At 35.6% G+C, this 25,121-nt stretch overlaps 2 protein-coding genes and 1 non-coding gene across 3 annotated transcripts; 2 read left to right on the top strand and 1 right to left on the bottom strand.

Annotated features, from left to right (window-relative positions):
* The first annotated feature begins 679 nt into the window (after nt 1–679).
* On the top strand, nt 680–2,791 carry LOC107887329 (reticulon-like protein B5). Its single transcript, XM_016811521.2, has 5 exons — nt 680–1,179; nt 1,653–1,833; nt 1,933–2,074; nt 2,169–2,238; nt 2,320–2,791. Exons 1-5 carry the CDS (start codon nt 978–980, stop codon nt 2,484–2,486), a joined length of 762 nt encoding a protein of 253 aa, XP_016667010.1. The 5' UTR covers nt 680–977; the 3' UTR covers nt 2,487–2,791.
* Nucleotides 2,792–4,170: 1,379 nt separating this feature from the next.
* On the top strand, nt 4,171–4,254 carry TRNAL-CAA (transfer RNA leucine (anticodon CAA)). The gene has a single exon. It is a non-coding gene; the product is annotated as a tRNA-Leu (tRNA).
* Nucleotides 4,255–10,746: 6,492 nt separating this feature from the next.
* On the bottom strand, nt 10,747–11,517 carry LOC107888182 (probable membrane-associated kinase regulator 6). Its single transcript, XM_016812302.2, has 2 exons — nt 10,877–11,517; nt 10,747–10,776 (listed from the first exon to the last, which is right to left on the bottom strand). The coding sequence occupies exons 1-2, from the start codon at nt 11,496–11,498 to the stop codon at nt 10,769–10,771; spliced, it is 630 nt and encodes a 209-aa protein (XP_016667791.1). The 5' UTR covers nt 11,499–11,517; the 3' UTR covers nt 10,747–10,768.
* Nucleotides 11,518–25,121: the final 13,604 nt, after the last annotated feature.

Raw genomic sequence — 25,121 nt, 5'->3', positions numbered from 1 at the left:
TAGTAGATTAACCTTTATAAAATTAATATAATTTGTTTGAATTAAATCCCGCACAGAATGAGATAGAACTTTTATAAATTTTATCTCCATAACCTTAATCAATAAAAACACGTGAAAAATAATTAATAATTTCATAACTATGTGAATTTAACAAACTCAAATTCAAATTGGTATTATAATATAATGCTGGAATCTAAAGTAAGATTTAAAACACACAACTACGACAAGAACAATAAAGAGAGCCTTTTTCAACAACCTCAAAATCTCATGTATTTATTATACATCTTCTTTTCAAAACAATATAGTAAAAAAATATTTACTTTCTAAAAATACATTATATTATAATCAATTATTTGTAATTCGATATTTTAAAATAAGATATTAAATTCAAAATTTTTATAAAATAATTTACGCAACTCCAATATTCAACATAAGGGTCTAAAATAAAATGTATAATAATATATTAATAGAAATTAAAAAGGTGGAAAGGAACTAACCCTTCATGTTAAGGTAATGTGGAGCCCACTGCTGCTAACCCCTAAGAGTGATAGCCGTCCAAGACACACCTTTATCCATTAGATAATCGACACGTGTCCCATTTTGGTGAACCTTTCTCAAAACCCTGCACCGACCCTCCCCTATGTGCCCCCACGTTCCTCTTACATCACATAAAAGAAAGAAAAACATTTCAGGATTCAATTTATGCTGGACCCCACCCCACCCCACCACACCGTACCATAACCCCGTTCAAATCTAAACGCCGTCAACTTCCTAGGTTTCCGAATTCCCTCCGAGCCTTCAGGTTTGGCTCCAACCCTCAGGCTCAGACTACATCGACGTTTTATATATTCCCATCATAAAACCCTACATTTCCTACTTCAACTCTCACACACCTCGATACTTTTTGGACACCGTGAGAATCGGAGACCGAGAATCCGTCTTTTTAGGGTTTGGTTCGGATTTTAATTTTTGTAGCAATGGCGGATGATTCGGAGAGTAAGCAGTCGGCGGTGGAGTCGATGATGGAGAAGATCAGCGAGAAGATTCACGGCAATGATTCATCGTCATCTTCGGATTCGGATCATGAGAAACCGGCTTCCCCTTCCTCCGTTAAGGCTAAGATTTATCGGTTGTTTGGAAGAGAGAGACCAGTTCATCATGTGCTTGGTGGTGGAAAACGTACGAACTCTTAACTCTCTCATTTCAACTTTTTTTTTCCATTTTTCAATTTTCAAATTTTATTATGGAGATTAGAGCTTTATGCTTTTAATTTTGCTTGTTTTGTGGACTTGATGTACATGAGAGTAAAAAGATAGTCCAGTTACGTTTAAAATGGTTTACTTGGATTCTATATTAGTGGATCTGTATTTTATTTTATGCTTTTATGATCTGTTTGATAGTTTAGAAAAATGCATTGCTGAACTCGATCCCATTTTTTATTTTTTATGGATTTTTTTTGGAAAATATAAAATATTTGTTTTTCTTTGAAGTTTTGCTTGATAATAAAGCCATTAGATGCAACCTTAAAACATTTTAGGTCTTTTGCTTTTTTACCTTTTTTCTTGTTTGCATTCTGGGTGAATAGATTAAAGCATAGATCAATACTGATGTTGTATTTTTTCATCTTATTTTGTTGGTAATAATTTGTGCAGCTGCTGATGTGTTCTTGTGGAGGAACAAGAAGATTTCAGCTGGTGTCCTTGGTGGAGCAACTGCAATTTGGGTCCTTTTTGAGTTGATTGAATACCACCTACTTACTTTAATATGTCACATTTCGATACTCTGTCTTGCACTATTGTTTTTGTGGTCCAATGCTCATACCTTCATCCACAAGTAAAGTTTTACAGTCTTTGCAGCAAATTTAGTTTATTTGGTTTTTTAGACTAAGGTATTGTATGATTTCTTAAAGACACCCACCCATTTTCTTTATAGGTCTCCACCTCGCATCCCCGAAATTCATTTGCCAGAGGAGCCATTCCTCCAAGTTGCCTCTGCATTGGCAATTGAACTTAACCAGGGATTGAAACTTCTGCGGGATATTGCATCTGGAAGAAATCTGAAGGAGTTCCTTATGGTGTGTTTATTTCTTGTGTGTATGGGGATATGCTTCATCTCAAGTATGGGTGGGAGAATTACTTATGTTTCCATTCGTTGATTTGAATTTTCAGGTTATAGCTGCATTCTGGGTTCTGTCAATTGTGGGAAGTTGGTGCAACTTCTTGACCTTGTTCTATATATGTAATGACACTGACTTTTCTTAGTATATTTATCTATATGATATCATATACTGAAGTTTATTTATCTTTTATATGAAATCAGGTTTCGTATTGCTGCACACGGTACCTGTATTATACGAGAAGTACGAGGATAAGGTAGATCCATTTGCAGAGAAGGCTGCAATCGAGGTTAAAAAACAATATGCAGTTTTTGACGCCAAGGTTCTTAGTAAAATTCCAATGGGCCCTTTGAAGGCCAAGAAGGTTTAACAAGGAAAGGGGGGTTCAGTCTCCACCTCTCCGGCAACATTTGGCTAGTTCTGGGATGTGGTTTTATGTGCTGAATTCACATTAGCTAGAGGCATTTCGTCCTCAAATCAAATTGTTCACAAATGTTTTGGTTTGCAATTCAAAATATCATATATGAGTAAGAGGCAATATCAGTTGTTAGGGATAGGCCAAGCTTACAGATGGCACCACTATCAGGTGATGATTTTATTATGACATTTTGTTTCATTTGGATAACAATCAGCTTTTTTTTATGTATGTTTTCCTCCAGATTTTGTGCTGTTTTATGACCTTGTGTTGTTTCCTTGTTCTTATGCTACTATGAAAAATTTCCTTATGGTTAGCCCCCCTAAAAGTTAATCGTGGCTACAAACAAAGAGAGAAGCCATACTTTTGAATGATATTTGGATTGGATCACTAGAAGAGACATCAATATCTTTTCCTTTTCCGTATGTCAAGTGGGTCTGGTTTTCGAATTTGGTTCTTAAAAAGGAATGAATGTGTGTTGTTTTGGCTATAAACTGGCGAAAGATATCAGCAGAGAGGGGAGGACTTCAATGAGTGGAGACCTCACTAACACAAAGGGAACTCGTAGGATGCTGGGTTACTCCATTTTTTGGAGCGTCTTGAACCTTCGGCTACCATCACTTCTCCACCAACGGGACGCTCCAATTCTAAAACTGAATTTTATGTATAAAATTTTAATACTTCCAACTCGATCACAAAATAGAAAACTTCCTCCCGAAAAATATTAATTATAATATTATATTACATTGATCTTTACATAAAAATTAAAAATATCTTAAGAGCTTGTTTGATAACTCGGTGAATAAATTCAATTAATTAAAATATTGAGAATATTAAAAGCCATTTAATTCATCTTTTTCTATAGAAGGATAAAAGGTTAAAGTACCCGCAAGATACTTTTATCATAAAGAATGGATCTTATTTTTTATTTTAATTGCATTTAAATTTTAAATAAAAAAAATTTATTTACAAAATCATAAAACATAAAAATTAACTTCATTAAACAATAAATATTAACTCTATTTCAATTTGATATTAAAATTTTTATAATAATACAAGAATAGTAGATGAACTAATTTAAATTTGTCACAATAATAGATAGCCTCTAAAGTACATTCACCAAAAGATAAGTATATCATAAGTAGTTTGATTAAGAAACCTCTGAGATACATACACCAAAAATATATTGTATGTAACTTATCATACATTAGTCAATCTTTAGTTTACTCTTTTAAAAAAAATCTTGAGACTATATATCCTTTTAAGTAAAAAAACCATAATCATAAATATTTAAATTAATTACTTTCATTTAATATTTAAGTTTTCAAACTATAAATTTATATTTTAGTAAATATCGATCATTTTTTATAATTCAAATTCAATACATATTGAATTCAAAATTTAAAATTGAACATATTTTTAATTTATCAAACATTATTGAAACTTAAATAATTACAAAACAGTTAAAACTTATAAAAATTCAAATAAAAAAATTAAAATATATAAAACCAAAAAAGGAGTATTTTGGGTGATTTTCTCAACCAGGACAATGCATATAAAATAATTCAAGATTGATACATCTTGTTTAATATTACAAGCTTTCGAGACAGATTTTATATAATTTAAAAATTAAAACAAAGTCAGGATGGCCGAGTGGTCTAAGGCGCCAGACTCAAGTTCTGGTCCTCGTGAGAGGGCGTGGGTTCAAGTCCCACTTCTGACACTTTCCTAATGTTTTTTTCTTTTTGGGTCAGTTTTTTTTAACTTCTCTCTCAGCTAAGCCTGGGCTAGTTTTATTATTTTGTAGACTGGGCCAGCTCTCCAAGAATCATACTATATGAATCAAAGACAGACTATGGCAATGGCAAGAAGTGGTAAGCATTTGCCACACATTCATTACCAAAAAGAACGACATATGGCCGACATTTCCAACATGCAATGTTTTTGGTCCCCTCTCTAACGTAAGATTCCCATCCCTAACTAGCTTACTCACTTGTCCGGAATGTTCTTTTTTTCAACCAAAACCATGATGTTGCTTTTGACTAATGAAAATCTTTGTCAAAACTACTGTTGAAATTTATTGTAAATCTAAACGAGCCTAGTAAATTTCTTGACATTGCATTTAATGGTGGAGAATCTGTGCCTGAAAACCAGCAAGTGAAGACATATCTTGATGATAGGCTAAGGTTTGTATAGGAGATCACTAGAGAAAATAAAAACTGGTTCTATTTGGACACGGTCACAATTGTATTATAGTGCTTCTTTGAAGGTATTAAAGAAGCTCTCTAAGAAGAAGACAACAAAAGTTTGCAGAAAGTTGATTGCATTGACTGTGGAATTTAATTTGTCCTAACATATATAGCTTCTCCATGTGCCCCTTCCCTGTCTTGTCTACCTTGTTTCATGCAAGAAACACTGGAAAGATCCTCTCTCTCTGTCTCTATATCAACAGTTGCGTGTGGATATCTGTTGGAAACGTGATGGGCCGAAAATTTACTTTTTATTACACACTCAATATATTACAATACGAAGATTACAAATATTTTCTCAATGACTAGATAGTCTAGCTGCTGCTAGATTTTAACTCACTCAAGGTTTGCTAACCTTCTCACTCTCACTCACGTTGCTTCTCTTATTTCTTTTTTCTTCTCATTTTTCTTCATTACAACACAAGTTCAAGCCTCTATTTATAGGCTGATAAAGTGACAACAAATGTGGCTATTAATCCACTTAATTTCCAGCCACAAAACATCTCAATAATGGAGCACTTTGTATGGCTAAAATTTCAGCACTTTGCATGGCACAAAATTGCTCCACGTCTCATGCTTCTAGATTATGCTTGGAGTGGGTTTGATTTCTAACACTCCCCCTCAAACCCAACTTTCATACCGAGCTTCTCTTTGAATTTGTTGAATGTCTCAACTTTCAACGGCTTTGTAAAAATATCTGCCAGTTGATCTTCTGTCCTGCAATGGACCAACTCCACGTTTTTGTTTTTCACTTGCTCTCGGATAAAATGATACTTCGTATCGATGTGCTTGCTTCGGCTGTGCGACACCGGATTCTTGACAAGTGATATAGCGGATTTGTTGTCAACGTAGATGGTAATTGGACCTTCATTTGAAACACCTATTTCTCCCAAAATATTCTTCAACCACATTGCTTGGCATGTACAAGTTGCTGCGGCCATATACTCTGCTTCACATGTTGAGAGAGCAATTGTTTGTTGCTTCTTTGACGACCATGAAAAAACTGCGGAACTGATGTGGAATGCATATCCGGAAGTGCTTTTCCGATCATCCAAGTCTCCCCCATAATCGCTATCTGAGTAGCCAACTAATTTTGAATCTTGTGAGTGGGTATAGAATAAACCATGGTTCATCGTACCTTTGATATATCTCAAAATTCTTTTTGCGGCAATTAAGTGGTCTTGCTTCGGCTTCTCCATGAATCTGCTCACCAATCCTACTGCATATGTAATATCTGGTCGTGTGATTGTCAAATACCTTAAACTTCCAACGAGACTTTTAAACAACGTCGGATTTATCGACTCCCTTGTCGAATCAACACTTAGCTTCATCCCTGGATCAGCTGGCGTGACTACTGGCTTGCAATCCTTCATTTTGAACTTGTTCAAAATCTGCTCCGCATACTTCTTTTGAGAGACAAAAATTCAATCTTGCATTTGTTTCACCTCGACTCCAAGAAAGTATGACATCTCACCGATATCTGTCATTTCAAATTCTTTAGTCATAGCTTTCTTGAAATCATCAGACATACCTGGATTGTTTCCGGTGAAGATCATGTCATCCACATATAGGCATACGATCATGATATCTCCACATCCATTCTTCTTTGTGTACAGGGTGTGCTCGTGCGGGCTTTTGATGAATCCATTTCTTCGGAAGTACTCGTCGATCCTTGTGTTCCATGCTCTTGGGGCTTGCTTCAATCCATACAAAGCTTTCTTCAATCGGTAGACTTTGTCCTCCTTTCCTTGTATGCTATATCCAGGTGGTTGTTCTATGTAGACTTCCTCCTCCAAGTAGCCATTCAGGAATGCAGACTTGACGTCCATCTGATAGATTTTCCATTTGTATTGTGCTGCGACCGCTATGAGAAGCCTAATTGTGTCTATTCTTGCGACTGGAGCAAATATTTCATCATAGTCCACTCCTTGTCTTTGCTTGTAGCCTTTGGCGACTAGTCTTGCCTTGTATTTCTCTACTTTTCCTTCTTTGTTGGTCTTCGTCTTGTACACCCACTTGACACCAATCGGGCTATGTCCTTCTGGCAGACTTGTTAGCTCCCACGTGTCATTCCTTCTTATTGCAGCAATCTCCTCGTCCATGGCCTTCTTCCATTTATTGTCTTCAATTGCTTCTTCGTATGTCACTGGATCACATTCTGTCATTAGACAGAATAGTGAATAATCGAACTGCGTCTCTACAGGTTCCGTAGAATTGTAGATGTCGTTGAGACTCCGTGTTCTTGTGGGTGCTTCATCTGAGCTGCTGCTTCCGCTGCTGCTGGTTGGTGACGAAGGGGCTGTTGTACCAGGACTTTGATCATCGCCTTGTTCTTCTTGGTTATTGTCGTCTTCGTTGAAAAATAATCCTTCCACTTTCTTTTCTTCTTCACTCCATCTCTAGTAATCCGCTTCATCGAACTCGACATCTCTTGAGATAATCAATTTCTTAGTAAGAGGATTATAAAGTCTGTAGGCCTTACTTCTTTTGTCATAGCCTATAAAGATACACTTCTCTCCTCTATCGTCAAGCTTTTTCCTCTGTTGCTCAGGAACGTGTGCATATGCAATGCATCCAAAAATTTTGAGGTGTCCAACTCTTGGCTTGTGACCGCTCCATGCTTCTTCTGGTGTCTTGTGTCTTACACTTTTTGTTGGACATTGATTCAACAGATAAACTGCGCATTCAACGGCTTCAGCCCAGAAAGTTCTCGGAAGGTGTTTACCTTTTATCATGCTTCTTGCCATATCCAGAATTGTCCGATTCTTCCTTTCTGCAACTCCGTTTTGTTGTGGAGTGCGTCTGGCTGTTAACTGATGAATGATTCCATGATCCTTGCAGAAACTTTCATAAAGCTTTGCAGTATACTCGCCTCCTCTATCGGATCTGAGTATCTTCAAATATCGACCACTCTGTTTTTCCACCATTGCTTTGAACTCCTTGAATTTTTCTAGGGCTTCCGATTTTGCTTTGAGAAAATAAACCCAACATTTTCTGCTATAATCATCAATAAAAGTTAGGTAGTACCTGTTTCCACCGAGTGATTCAATGTCGTACGGACCAGATATGTCGGTGTGTACAATTTCCAATGGTCTTCTAGCTCTTCGAGATTTTCCTACTTCAAATTTCTGCCTATGCTGCTTTCCTTTGACACAGGCTTCACACAGTTGATCTGGATGATTAATACTTGGTAATCCATTCACCATATTTGTCTTCGACAACAGCTTCAAGCCAGAAAATCCGAGATGTCCGTACCTTAAGTGCCACAACCATGATTCATTCTTCAGATCCGTCTTCATGCATTTTACTTCTCCAGACTCGATGTCGAGGGTGAAAAGACGATTTCGCGTCATATCAACTCGAACAACTAATTCTCCACTTTTGTTCCTGATGGCGAGTGAGCGGTCTTTCATATGAACTTCATATCCTTTTTCTAGGAGTTGACCAAGACTGATCAGGTTGCTCTTCAAAGCTGGTACGTAGTAAACGTCTGAGATGTACTTCTTCTCTCCATTCCTTTGTGTTATAACAACCTTGCCCTTTCCTTTGATTTCTGCATGTGAGTTGTCTCCAAAAGTTATTTGTCCATGAACTGTTTCATTTAATTCTGTGAACAGCTCCTTTCTTCCACACATGTGGTTGCTTGCACCGTTGTCGAGATACCACACACTTCTCTTGCGATCTTCATTTTCTCCGTAAGTGAGAAAGACACTTGATTCCACTTTTTCGTTGCCTTCTGCTGCGACTGCTACATGGTTTCTTTCATCCACTTTGTGTGTTGATCTGCACTCGTAACTGAAATGTCCATACTTGTCACAGTTGTAGCATTGTACCTGAGATTTATTTTCTTGAAATCTGCCTCGGCCACGACCTCTAGATCCACGTCCACGGTTGGATGTTTGATAATCTTTATTTTCTTGATATCTCCCATATGATTGATTTCCACGTCCTCGTGATCCTCTTCCTCCTCTGTTTCCACCACGGTAGCCTCCACGGTATCCTCTGCGGTTTCCTCTTCCTTGGTTAAAGTTATTACTTGTTTCTCCGTCGTCGACGGACAACTTGCTATGCAAGGCTTGATCAAGATTTTCACTATCTTCATTTAGCTTCATCTTTTGCTCATGGGCTTGCAGAGAACCCACAAGTTCTTCGAGCGACATCTTTGACAAATCTTTTGATTCTTCGATGGCAACGACTACGTACTCGAATTTGCGTGTGAGTGACCGTAGAATTTTCTCCATCACTCTTACCTCGTCAAGAGTTTCTCCATTTCGTTTCATTTCATTTACCACCGATTTTACACGATTGGCATAGTCATCGATATTCTCGGAGCTCTTCATTTTTAACATTTCAAATTCAGCTCTAAGTGACTGAAGGCGTACCTTTTTAGCTTTTTCTACACCTTGAAATGATTTTTGCAAAATCTCCCATGCATTCTTCGCGTTCTTCACATCTGATATTTTCTCGAAGGTTGATTCATCCATACCTTGAAAGATACTATTCAAGGCCTTTTGATCCTTCTTTCGTGCTTCTCGTAACGCCTTCTTAGCGTCATTTGATAAAGCTGCTTCTGTAGCGGCATCTCCGGGCTCGATGTATCCTTTTTCAACGATCTCCCAACAATCTTGCGAACCGAGCAAAGCCTTCATTCGAATGCTCCAATTTCCATAATTTGTCTTCGTCAATTGTGGAACTTGTAGCTGAATTACGTCGCCCATATCGACTTGTTAGATGAACACCAAAGGTACTCCGAACTGGACACGAACCGGACACGAACTGAACTCCGAACCAAGCTCCGAACCGTAGCTCTGATGCCACTTGTTGGAAACGTGATGGGCCGAAAATTTACTTTTTATTACACACTCAATATATTACAATACGAAGATTACAAATATTTTCTCAATGACTAGATAGTCTAGCTGCTGCTAGATTTTAACTCACTCAAGGTTTGCTAACCTTCTCACTCTCACTCACGTTGCTTCTCTTATTTCTTTTTTCTTCTCATTTTTCTTCATTACAACACAAGTTCAAGCCTCTATTTATAGGCTGATAAAGTGACAACAAATGTGGCTATTAATCCACTTAATTTCCAGCCACAAAACATCTCAATAATGGAGCACTTTGTATGGCTAAAATTTCAGCACTTTGCATGGCACAAAATTGCTCCACGTCTCATGCTTCTAGATTATGCTTGGAGTGGGTTTGATTTCTAACAATATCGGCAACACATCCTTTCGAACGTTCACACCAAGGCAAAAGGGTTCGCAAAGCGAGTTACTGAATTAGTGTTGGATTTCAGATTAACTTATTGTGTAAAAATGATTGATTTTTGTCAAGAATTGTGAACTACTGCTGGTAAAGATAACCATTGGAATTAATATTGAAAACTTTTAGCTCCCCATCAATGCTATATCAAGTGTAACATATGGTGGGACAACTGAATTGTCCTTCCTCCATGTCCCATATATTGAAAAAAATATTGGAAGAAAAGGCACAAACAAGCATGTTTTTTGTTTAACTTTGGAACCTCTCAAAATGGTGAAATTTTTACCATCATCATCCAAAGATGTTCTCATTTCTTGTAAGAGAACAATGGCAGCATATAATTTTCAATGTTCAAATCCCAAACTTCCATGTAAATCTAATCAATACCGTACCATTTTAGTTTCATAAGCACGAATCACAATGAGGGAAAGAATCTGTGATTCCATCCATGGATTGGTGTAACCTTATAAAACAGTTTATAGATATAATATGAAAGTTCATTTACATTACTAACAAGAAGCTGGAAAAATCCATATCACATTAGTTTAATTCTTATTAGTTTAAAAGAAAAGAACCTTGCTGTCGTTCATAAACATCTAAGAAAGAAGAAGACACATAGATGAGACAAAATAAAAAGTTGACACTTGATCAGCTTCCACCCATCATGCAGCTCTTTCTTTATTCTGCTATCATCTTTTTTCTCATATTGAGAGCATGAATGAATCATTTTTCTGAAATGAAACAAGGCAAAAAAAACAACATAAGAATCTGTGATGTTTTTAGTAAGTTTAGGGTTTAGAATTAGTTATTAACAAAAAACTTGGAAAATACCTATTGATCTTTTGCAATGAAGAACAGCCTCATAAATAGAGTTTTCAAGATGGCATGAAGCACCCATTGAAGCACAAGGTGTAAACTGCTGTGGAGATGCCTGTGGTGAACCGTTCCAGCTCTTAGCTCTCCCCATCATCCTCCTCTCAATGTCATCAACCCTGGTACTTTTTCTCGAGCACCCTAGCTTATGGCACAAAGGTCTGAGATGTTCAAAAAGGCTTCTCAGGACTTTCTTTGTTGATTTCCTATACTTTCTAACAAAGCAGCAACCACTCCTCCCCTTTGGATTCTCAGTTCTTGAAGTAAAAGGTGGGGTTTGTATGGAAATGGAATCTAAGGTATTACAAGAATCTCTCTTTGATGGATCAATATAAATAGGTCTAATGAAGCCATTGGTGAAAAGCTCATCAGCATGAATAATAACAGGTTCGGGAGTTTGAGCAGTAGCATCAAAATTGAAGTTCTGGTCTGTTAGAAATCTATTTGACGACTCTCCATAATAGTACCCAAAAGATTCTCTGGGGGACTCAACCAGGCCATCTAAGGAGGTTTTATGGTCAGAAAACCAACTAGAAGAAAAACTCTCAATGGCTAAGGGTTGTGAGCTTTCCATTATCATCAACCATTAATGTGTTTTGAATGGATTTAAAGAACTTATATAATGGGTAGCTTAGAAATGACCAGAAAACCATGGTGACCGCGACGGCATACATTGTCTATTCTGTCAAAGTCAAGCAGGAGACAAATGGGCCAAAGTAATAGACTGTAGCTTTTGTGTTCTTATCTGTTTTTCTTATATATATAGCTAATCCGTTATTACAAGAATGATCTGTTTGTCAAAAATGGTTCCCTGTAAGTTACCCATTAATATCATTGAATTCATGCCTGTGATGAGAAAAATGCCCAACTTTTGAAATGGTGTCTTGGAAGATCCCTCCAAGCTTTTTATGCTCTTCCAGATTGATTTTACCATATGTATTGTTGATAGGATTTGAAACTGTATAAAAAATGGCTAACTGTTTGACTGACAACCATGAAACTGAAGTGGTCGTTATACGCAGCAGGTAAATTGAAAGAGTCGGTCACAAGCGGCATTAGAAAAACATTGCTGCATATGTGTCTGATACTGATGCTTTGTGTTTTGAGTGCACAAAACCATGTCCTCTCTCATGCAAATGGAGCGCATGGGAACTAACAATGAATAACAAACACACACGTGTACGTAAACAATTTTCATCAACAACATATATACCTGGCCCTTTTGTAAAGACTAAACACAGTTATTAGCAGTAAAAGTAACATGCACGAGACAATTCCTTCCTTTCATTTCTACAGCAAAATATTAGTCTCTAACATAGGTACATGTGAAACATATATGTAAGTGACACACACCAATTAAAAATTAAAAAACTAGATAAAATAAAAAAGGCTTGATTTACTTTTTGATCTCATGTATATAAATTAATTGGTTCACATTTTAAGTCAAGGGAACAAAATCTAATATAGCTTTTCGTTAAAGGTTTCTATAATATTTTTACTAAGAGTGGATGTAAATAAGAAATATTTGCGCTCAATTTGAAATAGGTTAATCTAGTTAGATTAATAATTTAGGTAGGGTTTGGATGTGTGGCGGGGTGTGCTGTAGTGCAGTACGTTTAGCCTACTTTCTTTTTTTTTCACGTTATAATATCTAATCTCACTACCACCATTATTTTTATACTAACTACAAATAAACGCATGCCCGTCTAAACCCATCATTAATGAATTCAATTCAAGTATATTTTATGTTAATTTGAGCAGTTTGCATGACCGAGTTAAAAATTAGAGTATAGGAATCAAGTTTAATAAAGTGAATTTGAAGAATTTGAGTTGACTTCATACAACTTGATTGCGTGATGAGAAAATGAGGAGGGACCATTTTCCAAATAAAAAACAGGAATGAAACTTTCATACATTATATTACAAATGGGATTTTAAGCAACCAAAAGAAAACAAGAGAAACAAACAAAAGGTTAGAGTATAATTCCATGAGGTCTTATTCTTTGCTCATTAACCCTTGAATTGTATATATTTCTTATACTCTAGGTTTTTCAATTTTTTTTAAATTTCAGTCCTAACCTAAATGGTAATAATTAAATTTGTGAGGTCAAATTCTATTATTAGTCTTGTACAGTGCATAAATTATAAATTTAGTCTCTATTCTCCAATTTGACCATTTTTAGTTCTTACCATTTTTAAATTTTTAAATTTCAATTTAGACCTAAATGGTAGCCTTTAAGTCTATTAACTAAATTAACGTAATTTTTTTTGTAAATATTATATGAAAATAGTAAGGTAACATAACATTGCACGTTAAAGTATAAAAACTAAATTGACAACTTACACACAGTACATGAACTAATAACAAAATTTAATATTTTTTTAATATGAAAATAACACTGATATAACATTACGCGTTAAAATATAAAAACTAATTAACATATGAAAACTAAATTGACAACTTACGGTACATGAAGTAATAGCAAAATTTGACATTCTTTTTTAATATCTATAGCAAAATTTGAAAATTCAAATAAATTAAAGGAATATATTTAAAATGTTATATGTGTGAAAGCTAAATAATTTTCTAAGAAAAAAATGGCTTAAAAGATATGATAAACAAAATTGAATTACGAAAAAGAAGTAGCATGTGGGGGAGGTGGCATTAATATTGCTATTTGACAGAAAAATGAAGCAGCAAAGGGTATTTGGGGAGGTACAAGATGAAGGCAGTACAGCTTAAATGGAGGATCTTTACCAAAAGGCTATGCAATGGGAAAGTAATATTAAACAAAAAAAAAAAAAAAAGGCAAAAGGACAGGGGGTCCTAACTGGTCGGTCTATTAATGGATGCCAAAACTTTTCCCACCCTTAAAGTCAGTAATAATGACAAATGTTTATAACACACCCATTCCATGCAAAATATATCTCGACTTTGTTTAAGTATCGATTTAAATATTGATTTTATTATTGCTGTTAAAATAAATATTAATTTTGATATTAATATTAAAAAAATACACCTGTCCCTCCCCCTCTAGAGTTGAGAATAAATTCGAATGCATTTAAAATGTGTGGACAAAAATATTTGAAAGGATAAATAAGTTTAGACAAGAATACATCTGTTTAAAATATGATTCAAGTTTGAGTTTTATATTTGAAGTAAGAGTTTGATCCTTTTTTTAGTTGTGTAAGTTATTATATTGTTATATATATACATATATTGTCGAAACTATTTTTGAGTTTGAAAAACAGGGATCGACTTTAAAATAAGGTATGGAGTCGCCATCGATCTTTTTCGAGGTGTGATCGGATCACCTTGATCATTTTAATAAAACATTTTGATTTATTAAAATAATGATTTGGGGTCTATGAAAATCGAGAAAAAATGTTCGGGAGTCGGTTACGCACGAGGAAGGGCTAGCACCCTCGTAACGCCCAAAATTGGTACCAATTGACTAATTAATGTCCTAATGTTGAAAATTTGGAAAAACATTAAAATACGATCCTTTAAAAATGTGTGAACAACTCGAGTTGGATTTTAAGATCCACTCATTCCAAAGGAATAAAATACCACGTCCATCACGTTAGGACACGATATTTTAAGCCTCCAAAACTGAGCTCACTTTATGATTTCCAAAACACACAACGAAATCTTAAAAGGGTACTCCATTATTTGGCCAAACGGAAAATCGAAACTCAGCACGTTAGAGCACGATTTCTCGAATTTTTAAACACGAAACATTGCCTTATTTTGAGAGGTTTTTTAAATGAGAGCGGTTATAAAAGCGACGGAGCACATTTATTCGGTTTATTTGAAAAAAAAATGAAATGAACAATTTAAGGTGAATAAGTGAATAAACTCGATCATAAATCAATACACGAAAATGCAAAAGCAAAGTAACGAATATGGAACATGTACATGACTAATATACTACACCATTTATCAACAATTATACAAAGATGCAAAATATGTAAATTAAAACACACAAAAACAATAAATAAAAAAACCAACAAACAATACATGCAAAACTTTAAAATTTATTATAAAATAAATAAAAATAATTAATGCATAAAATATAAAGTTTATCACATAAATAAATTTTAAAATAAATGTTATAAGCTGAAATTTAAAATTAATGCTATACAAAAAAATTTAAAGCTAAAACAAATATAAATATAATGTCAATTATGTACAAAAAAAAATGTATGCCCATGCAAAATTTGAAAATAAGTAATGTGTATGAAGTGAAATACCTAACGAAAATAATATACATAAAATAATAATGGATGAGAGTGTTAAAACACACACACACACATATATATATATATATATATAGTAAAATAGGATCTTTAAGAGAAATAAATTATATATAACTAAGTTTAAAAGAAAATATAAATACGAAACAATCATAAAATTGAGAATGTACATAGGTTGAACTAATTTTAATATAACTATATGTAAATAATAATATATAAGGATAATTAAATTAAATATTATACATAACTTTAGAACAATATGATATAAAAGAATGTCTTAAAATAACTATATAATTAAACAAATAAGGGAAAAAAACAAATGTAGGTAAAATACCAGATTGAAATGAGGTAAAAATGATCAAAGTAATTCAATATATATATATATAAAGAAATTAATACTAACTAAATTTAAAAAAAAAGAATTACATATTGAAAATGAAAGAAAAACTCAGTTGAAATAAAATCAAACTTAAAGGGATAACTAATAAATAAAATAAACCAGTAAAATAGAAATAGGGGCCAAAGTGCAATGCGCGTGGCGAGGACTAGAAACACAAATGTTCCCAACCCCAAAAACAACACCCAGGCGCGGACTGAATCGAAATGGCGCGCAAACTTCAGGGAAAAAATGAAAGAAACAGAATAGGGTTAAAATAACAGGCAGTACAAATGGGAAGGAGTAGCCACGAAAATTACCCATTAAAGGGGAAATGCGCGTGGCCCAAGTCAAAACACGCAGACTACTTTCATTTTTATCATTTAAACCATTTTTTTGTTTAAAGAAAAATTTTAACCTTTTGTTTTTTAAAAAAAAAACCCTAAAAACTTTATAACATTTTCTCAACTCCTCCACTTTCCCTCTATTTCCCAGCCGAAAGGCTAGTGCCCAAGCCTTCCGTTTGCTACCAGCGAAGGCCCTCCGACGGTGTGAGCACGATGCGACCCCGGTGAGCTCCTCCCTCTCTCCCTTATATTTGGTATTTGTATCATAAACCCGAATGAAAATAAAAAAACGTAATAAAATAGAACTAAATCACCTTTGAAGTATATTCTTGATTGCTTTCTATTGATTTTTGTATGTATTTTGTATATAATCCGTGCTCTATTTTTCTGGAAAAAAAGGGGAAAAAAACCTCCCAACAAAATGAATATTCATGGCTTTTTATAGCCATATTTACAACTGATTTTGCCTCTACTCGTTGTAGGTATGGTGAACGTGGAGGAGGGGTACACGGACGTGGGACGCTGGTGTGTGGTGGTGGAAAACGTGGGTAGTGGCGGTTGAATGTGGGCACATGGTGGCTGAAGGGAGGCAACAAATCTAGGGTTTCCCTCATTGCTGAAAAGTTTTGTGGGCTAGGGGTTTTTTTTTTTAAATTTAGGCTTGTTTAATTTGGGTTTGTGGTTTGTATTTTGGACCGGGCAAAATTTGAGCCCTACAGCTGCCCCTCTTTGCTTATTGTTCTGTAACGAAAATGGAGCAAAGATCTTAAAAAGGGCCAATTTTTCCCGGTCTCACTGGTTTTCGACTTTCTTTTGGTGCTTTTATTCCTTTAAGTAACCTCGTTCCTAGTCCATTGCATCTTCAGAGGTGTAGGAATTGGTACTTTGACCTACTCCGATGTAATTTCAAGGAGATAAGGTTAGCTATGATCTGCTCCACTGTAACTTCAGAGAGATAAGATCTGTTTATTTATAGCTTCAATCTGCTTCCCCCGCATCTTCAGGGATATAAGATTCGCTATCTTTAGTCCGGTCCACTACAACTTCAGGGAGATAAAACTTGTAATTTCAACATGCTCTCTTACTACCTCAGAGAGATAAGGCTGGTGGCTAAAGTCTACTCTATTGCCGATACATAGAGATAAGATTGGCCATCTTTGATCTGCTCCACTGCTTAGGGAGATAAGATCTGTAATTTTTAGTCTGCTCCGCTGTAACTTTAGGGAGATAAGACTTGTAATCTTCAGCCTGTTTCCCTACTACTTAGAGGGATAAGGCTCACCGTCTTCGATCCGCTCCACTACTGCTTAAGGAGATGAGATCTATAATCTTCAGCCTGTTTCCCTACTGCTTAGGGGGATAAGGCTCACTGTCTTCGATCCACTCCACTACCGTTAGAGAGATAAGATCTGTAATTTCTAGCCTGTTTCCCTACTGCTTAGGGGGTTAAGGCTCACCGTCTTTGATCTGCTCCACTACTGCTTAGGGAGATGAGATTTGTAATTTCCAGCCTATCTCCATACTACTTAGGGGGTTAAGGCTCACCGTCTTCGATTTGTTCTACTACTGCTTGGGGAGATAAGATCTGTAATTTCCGGCCTGTTTCCCTACTGCTTAGAGGGTTAAGGCTCACCATCTTCGATCTGCTCCACTACTGCTTAGAAAGATAAGATCTGTAATTTCCAATCTGTTTCTCTACTACTTAGGGGGTTAAGGCTCATCGTCTTCGATCTGCTCCACTACTTCTTAGGGAGATGAGATCTGTAATTTCTAGCCTGTTTCCCTACTGCTTAGGGGGTTAAGGCTCACCGTCTTCGATCTATTCCACTACTGCTTGGGGAGATAAGATCTGTAATTTCTAGCCTGTTTCCCTACTGCTTAAGGGGTTAAGGCTCACCGTCTTTGATTTGTTCCACTACTTCTTAGGGAGATAAGATCTGTAATTTCCAGCCTATTTCCCTACTGCTTACGGGGTTAAGGCTCACCGTCTTCGATCTGCTCTACTACTGCTTAAGGAGATAAGATCTGTAATTTCCAGTCTGTTTCCATACTGCTTAGGGGGTTAAGGCTAGTGAATTCACCGATATTGCTACACTGTCCTCTAGGGACATGACCTATAGAATCGGTTTCATGTATCTATGCTTATGCCAAATAATTAGAATACTATGATCGAAAAGAATCAAATGCTTCTAACTAGCTGTGTTATGAATGATATATGAATGCAAAAATGTAAATGATCCTTTTTAAAAGGCTTAAGATATCATTGCTCGTTGTTTATCAGGGCCTTATCACTGACGTATTACACTGCCATTTTGTTTGGCTGGTATTCTTGAGAAAAACCCAAAGAAGCAATCCCATTCTACTCAGCAAGCTTACCCCACTGTAGTTTCAAAGCCCCCTCCACTGTACCTTCTAGGACGTAAAGTTTGTACTTCCTACTGCAACTTTAGAGGAATAACATTTGGTTTCTTCTATCCATCCTACTGCAACTCAGAGGTATAGTCATACCATCTTCTTCAATCAAATGATCTGCTACACCCTTCTCTGAGTAACATGACCAGATGCGTATGCAGAATATCAATTTTCTTTTTCGAGCTGATCCCATTTAATGCTTGGGTGAACATTGCTCGTCATTCGTCGAGGTTGTATCACCGATGCAATATCTTGTATCTGATACTTTTGATTAAAATATAAAGAGATAGTCACAATTTAGACTCCTCTTTTCAACCCTTAAGTTTGATAAGTTCTAAACAATAGTCCCGTTTCAGATTCTCGTATTATTTAGAAGCTTCCAGAGTAATATGCAGAACCTCTTTTGTAAAGGTATTATTAGTCGATTAATCATTATTTCAATGCAAAATGCTTAAAAAGATCATAAAATGGATAAGAGAGAAAATAATTGGGAGCATAGCTCGAAACAAATAAGTTAATCAAAGATAGCAAACGTAATAAGAAGGAAATTTATTGAGACGTATCTTGAAAAGAATAAAGTAATCAAAGATAGCAAATTTAAAATGGGTAAAATGGAAAACTAGATGCCCCAGATATCGCAGCCTGAGATTATTTGTATCAACTTCTTGAGGACCATTTTGAGTTCAATTTGTGTTTAGGGAATCCAGAGTACTTTGTCGATGCCCCAAGATGTAGCATACTTCTTCATTATTAATTCAAATATAGAAAGACTATTGTATGCCCCACTTTGATCTAAATTTGAGCTGCCTTTTTCAGGTTTTCAACTTAAATCCCTTTTGGTCTCAAGGGGCCCTTTGCGGGTTTTCGCCTTGGCCTCTTCAGTTTCTTTTTCTTTTCTTTTTTTTTGTTTTTTTTAAATTATTAACTGTGACTGAATCTAAGTTCACCGAATTGGGTAGGTCCTTGTCATCCATCTCGGACAATATCAATGCTCTTCCAAAATAGGTCTTCTGTACTACATAAAGTCCTTCCTAGTTTGGCATCCACTTTTCTCTAAAGTCCTTTTGTATGGAAAGAATCTTCTTCAATACCAGGTCCCAAACTCTTTAGGATGAACCCCCTTTGTCGTAAGCCCGCATCATCTGACCGTACCAAATTTCCTTTAAATTTGACTGATCATATCAGGATTGGATCCATTTTACCTCATCCAACTTTAGTTCTGGCAAGACTCGAAGAAAAGAAATATAGACAAAACACTTCCATTCCACAAACTAATGAGAAAGGAATTGCCTCGATAAAGGTCTTAGCCGGCGTTTGATAAGTATAAAAGGTAAACGGTAACTTCTTTATGTCAATCTTTACAAGTCTCGGTCACCTTCCACAATCTCTTTTGTTTCTTTCTTTTTGGCTACCTTTGCTGCACTGTGATATGGTGTCTGATCTTTGAACAGACTGCAAGCTTTTGACATTGTGCAGTTGTATTAGACATGATCTTTTCTTATATTACTTGTCAGCACCTGATCTTTTTCTTTTTTTTTTTGAAATTTGATGACTATAGACCTTGTAATATTGGCATATGAAGCGACCTTCACCCTCTTTGTGAAGCCATCGATGACTACCAAGATGAATCGATTAGACGAGAATGGCCTGATAACACCCATGCCCCCCGTAGAGAAAGTCTGTGAAGAAATAAATGAGGCACATGGATCTTGTCTCCCTAAATACTACCTAACTGATACAATCCCCTTCTATGGTGGATCAATAGTACCTCATGATTAGTGTGGCTACCGTGAAACTATTAACATGTGTCCTTCTACATCGTATAGACATTAGCGCCCACAGGTCTTAATATCCCAGGCATATCATGACATGATTATGCAAAAACATCTTTGAATTCTTAGAGTAACTCAATGACGATTTGCTTTGTCTTCGTGGCAATGCAGGCTCCGATCTTTACCTCTTGCTCCAATATCCACTAACCCTTTGTAGAGTAGGATCCATTTTTTTATCATATTCTACCATCTTTAACAAAATCAGGACATAGGCTATAATCTCTGACATCTTCAAAGTATTGAGATCCGCTTAAGCACATATCTCACCCTAAAAGGGAGTCAGTTACAGCGCTGCTCATGTCGTTGATATCTGGAGACCTATTATAAGTATAAAGGCATATTTCCAAAGAATAAATGATTCTAAGGATGATTATTTGTATGATATGATCATGAATGAAGAATGAAAGAATATTTAAAAAACAGTCCAATGAACAAAAGAATGTATACTATGAAATGGAAAAAATGAAAGAATATTTGCTTAAAAAGATGCATTTTATTGAAATAAAAATTCTAGACACAAGCCTACGTCACAAAAGAGATTCTTATTGCCTCTAGGTCTAAAGCAACAAGCGTGTTTTGAATATTACTCTAAATTAGCTTTAAAAATATAGGGATCTCTCTAAAAATATAGGGATCTTCCACAGTCCCATTGTTCAAAACACTCCCAAGTATGCAAGGATTTAGAAACTTTTATTCCCCGATTCTCTCTTCGAATATGTCATTCAGATTCCCTGATGTTCCTTCCCTTTCTGACTTGTTCAATGCATCGTAGCCCTTTTGCCCCTACTTTCAAATATCGCATTAACAATGGAGATTAGCTTTTGAGGAATCGTCGAACTTCACAATTCCCATTTTAATGAACCTTTCGACCAACTTTTTAAAAGAGAAGCAATTCTCTATCGAGTGTCCCGCTATTCCCGTATGGTATTCACATTGAGTACTTATGTCATACCATTTGGGATATGGGGGCTGCAACGGTTTTAAGTAGACAGGGGATACAACATGTGCATCAAATAGACTCTTGTACAGCTCTCGGTACATTATTGGAATGCGAGTAAACTGAAGCTTCTCCATGCTTCGCTTTGTATTAAGCTCTTGTCTTGGTGAAACTTGCTGGCTCGTAGCCATCGTTCTCGGTTGTTTTACTGTGATTGGTTTTGCATAACCCACGTTCACATTGCTAACCTCGTTTTCTCTCCTCTTCGGGGCTGACCTCCTAGTACTTTTCTCAGCTTCTATCTTTCCACACCTTATCGCATTCTCTATCATTTCACCAGACATCACTATGTCCATGAAACTCTTAGTTGCACGACCCAATATGTGATTAATGAAGGGTACTTTCAAAGTATTAATGAAGAGCATGGTTGTTTCTTTTTCCAACAGTGGGGGTTGGACTAGTGTAGCAACTTCCCTCCACCTCTGAGCGTACTGCCTGAAACTTTTATTCGACTTTTTCTTCATGTTCTGTAATGTGATCCTATCAGGCGCTATATCCGTCACATGGCCATATTACTTCATGAAGGCCTGTGTTAAGTCCCTCCATGATTTGATTTGGGCACGATTCAGTTGATTGTACCATTTGGCCGCAGCCCCAATCAAACTGTCCTAGAAATAGTGAACTAACAACTGATCATTATTGACATGATCAGTCATCCTCCGATAAAATATCGTGATGTGGGCCTCAACGCAGCTGGTTCCGTTGTATTTCTCAAACTCTAGCATTTTGAACTTCGGATGGAGCACTAGATCCGAAACTAAGCTTAACTCCTTAGCATCCATACCACACTGATAATCAGCACTTTCCAGCGCCTTGAACTTCTCTTCCAACCATTTGTATCGGTCTTCCAACTGCTTTGGGAGTTCTCCTTTTGCCCTTTCTACCTCTGCCATGTCATCCAGATCAGGGACACCAGGATTTTTTAGATTGTCTTCGGTGCCTGAGCCTATCGAGAAGTGTGTTAATGCCGAAATACCGGCCTGATGTTGAGTACTGATATTGACAGACACTCTTGGTGGATATGTGTTGGGCTGCATTGGGGTATTTGTTGGGGTAAAACCCGGTGGGTAGGCAGGGTCCTCACTATCATCCCCGGGGTTGACCATAGGGCTCTTCTCTTTTCCTGGCCCTCCAAGCAGTAACTAGGTTAACTGATTCATCATGTTTTTCTGCTATTTTAGCATCTGGTCTTTCATATCTTGCTGAATCTTGGCCAGTTGCTCTTGCATCTGTACTGCAGCTGATCCTGCATTCCTTTCTGCATTTGTTCCAGTTTTTCAGCTTTTGATCCATAACTTTAGTTTTTCTCCGTGTGTAGTAGTGATGTTCCAGGGTAACAATAACATGATTTCTAATTAATTAGGGTTCTTTTGTGAAGTTTAGTGCACATGATGCAATGCAATGCAAATATATAAAATGAATGCAAAAGAAAGTAAGGCGTTGATTCTGAATTCAATTATATTAGAACAACTTTTCTAGAAAACAAATTCCTTTACATAAAATAGATTACATATGCGGCTTTGCCCTCATATTCTAGGTGATCCCTTTTTCTGTAAAAGTCAAACCATGCAAACTTCCAATAGATGCCTTCACTAGCTTCTTTTGCTTAATCTGGGCCGCGCTTGCTCACTTATCCTCTCAATGCTTGTTAGATCCTTGAAGAAAGTCGAGACGTGATGGCTCTCGAAAAATCTTTATCGACTTAAATCCTCAGGTAAAGTCTTGTTTTCCTCCGTGAACTATCAACCTTATTCCATTGTGTTTACTTGGACCATATTCAGACAACCGTATTATAATCCACTTTATCAAGAAATTCATTTTCTTATGACAAATTGTTCTATTTAGCAATCAAATATGAATCAACACCTCTTTTCTATGATGATGTAATGCAATGCGATCATAAACAAAACAAAACACGTTAGCACAGGAGGAAAAAAAAACAATATAGGACACATACTTGAGTAACTGCTAGGGTTTGGAGTGGCTCTACCTGGGATAGGGCTCTTAAGGCTCGCTATGTGCTAGTTGGTTCTAGAGAAAAGGTACCTGAACTAGTAGATTCCTCAATGTGGATCGAGTTCAGTTCAAGAGAATACATTTCCCTAAGGCCATACGGAGGTGAAAACCTCACGAAGACATAGGTACGGATGTATCCCAGAAGCAATCCACTAGCCTATGCGGAGGTGAAAACCTCACGAAAGCATAGTTTCTCACTCCCACTTAAAAGGTGTGACCAAAATGGTCATGCAATGCAATGCAAGAATATTCTAAAAAACATAGGGATCACAAACAAATACAACAAAAGAATCATGATTTTCAAAACAAATTTTCAAATTTCGACAAAATGACAGAAAATAATCAACTTACGGCTTGACTCTCTTATTGGTCCCCAGTGGAGTCGACTCTTTTATTGGTCCCCAATGGAGTCGCCAAGCTGTCGAAACCATTTTAAAGTTTGAAATATGGGGATTGACTTTAAAAAAAGGTATGGAGTCGTCACCGATCTTTTCCGAGGTGTGATCAGATCACCTTAATCATTTTAATAAAACATTTTAATTTATTAAAACAATGATTTTAGGTCTACGAAAATCGAGAAAAAAGGTTCGGGAGACTGTTACGCACGAGGAAGGGCTAGCACCCTTGTAACGCCCAAAATTGGTACCAATTGACTAATTAATGTCCTAATGTTGAAAATTTGGAAAAACATTAAAATATGATCCTTTAAAAATGTGTGAACAACTCGAGTTGGATTTTAATATCCACTCATTCCAAAGGAATAAAATACCACGTCCATCACGTTAGGACACGATATTTTAAGCCTCCAAAACTGATCTCACTTTATGATTTCCAAAACACGGAACAAAATCTTAAAAGGGTACTCCGTTATTTGGCCAAACGGAAAATCGAAACCCAACACGTTAGGGCACGATTTCTCGAATTTTCAAACATGAAACATTGTCTTATTTTGAGAGATTTTTTAAATGAGGGCGATTATAAAAGCGGTGGAGCACATTTATTCGGTTTATTTGAAATAAAAAAAATGAAATGAACAATTTAAGGTGAATAAGTAAGCAAACTCGATCATAAATCAATACACGAAAATGCAAAAGCAAAGTAACGAATATGGAACATGTACATGACTAATATACTACACCATTTATCAACAATTATACAAAGATGCAAAATATGTAAATTAAAACACACAAAAACAATAAATAAAAAAAACCAACAAACAATACATGCAAAACTTTAAAATTTATTATAAAATAAATAAAAATAATTAATGCATAAAATATAAAGTTTATCACATAAATAAATTTTAAAATAAATGTTATAAGCTGAAATTTAAAATTAATGCTATACAAAAAATTTAAAGCTAAAACAAATATAAATATAATGTCAATTATGTACAAAAAAAAATGTATGCCCATGCAAAATTTGAAAATAAGTAATGTGTATGAAGTGAAATACCTAACGAAAATAATATACATAAAATAATAATGGATGAGAGTGTTAAAACACACACACACACATATATATATATATATATATAGTAAAATAGGATCTTTAAGAGAAATAAATTATATATAACTAAGTTTAAAAGAAAATATAAATACGAAACAATCATAAATTGAGAATGTACATAGGTTGAACTAATTTTAATATAACTATATGTAAATAATAATATATAAGGATAATTAAATTAAATATTATACATAACTTTAGAACAATATGATATAAAAGAATGTCTTAAAATAACTATATAATTAAACAAATAAGGGAAAAAAACAAATGTAGGTAAAATACCAGATTGAAATGAGGTAAAAATGATCAAAGTAATTCAATATATATATATATAAAGAAATTAATACTAACTAAATTTAAAAAAAAAGAATTACATATTGAAAATGAAAGAAAAACTCAGTTGAAATAAAATCAAACTTAAAGGGATAACTAATAAATAAAATAAACCAGTAAAATA

The sequence above is a fragment of the Gossypium hirsutum genome, chromosome A08 (assembly GCF_007990345.1).
Source record: "Gossypium hirsutum isolate 1008001.06 chromosome A08, Gossypium_hirsutum_v2.1, whole genome shotgun sequence".
Lineage (NCBI taxonomy): Eukaryota > Viridiplantae > Streptophyta > Magnoliopsida > Malvales > Malvaceae > Gossypium > Gossypium hirsutum.
Note: the sequence above shows the minus strand (reverse complement) of the source record. Positions and strands in the feature narration are given on the sequence as shown.

What these genes read in the sequence shown, in the direction of transcription:
- LOC107887329 (XM_016811521.2), top strand. Translation starts at nt 978, where the DNA reads ATGGCGGATGATTCGGAGAGTAAGCAGTCGGCGGTGGAGTCGATGATG. An exon ending in GCTCATACCTTCATCCACAA is followed by an intron (nt 1,834 to 1,932) that starts GTAAAGTTTTAC and finishes TTTTCTTTATAG; the next exon opens with GTCTCCACCTCGCATCCCCG. An exon ending in ATCTGAAGGAGTTCCTTATG is followed by an intron (nt 2,075 to 2,168) that starts GTGTGTTTATTT and finishes TTGAATTTTCAG; the next exon opens with GTTATAGCTGCATTCTGGGT.
- LOC107888182 (XM_016812302.2), bottom strand. Translation starts at nt 11,498, where the DNA reads ATGATAATGGAAAGCTCACAACCCTTAGCCATTGAGAGTTTTTCTTCT.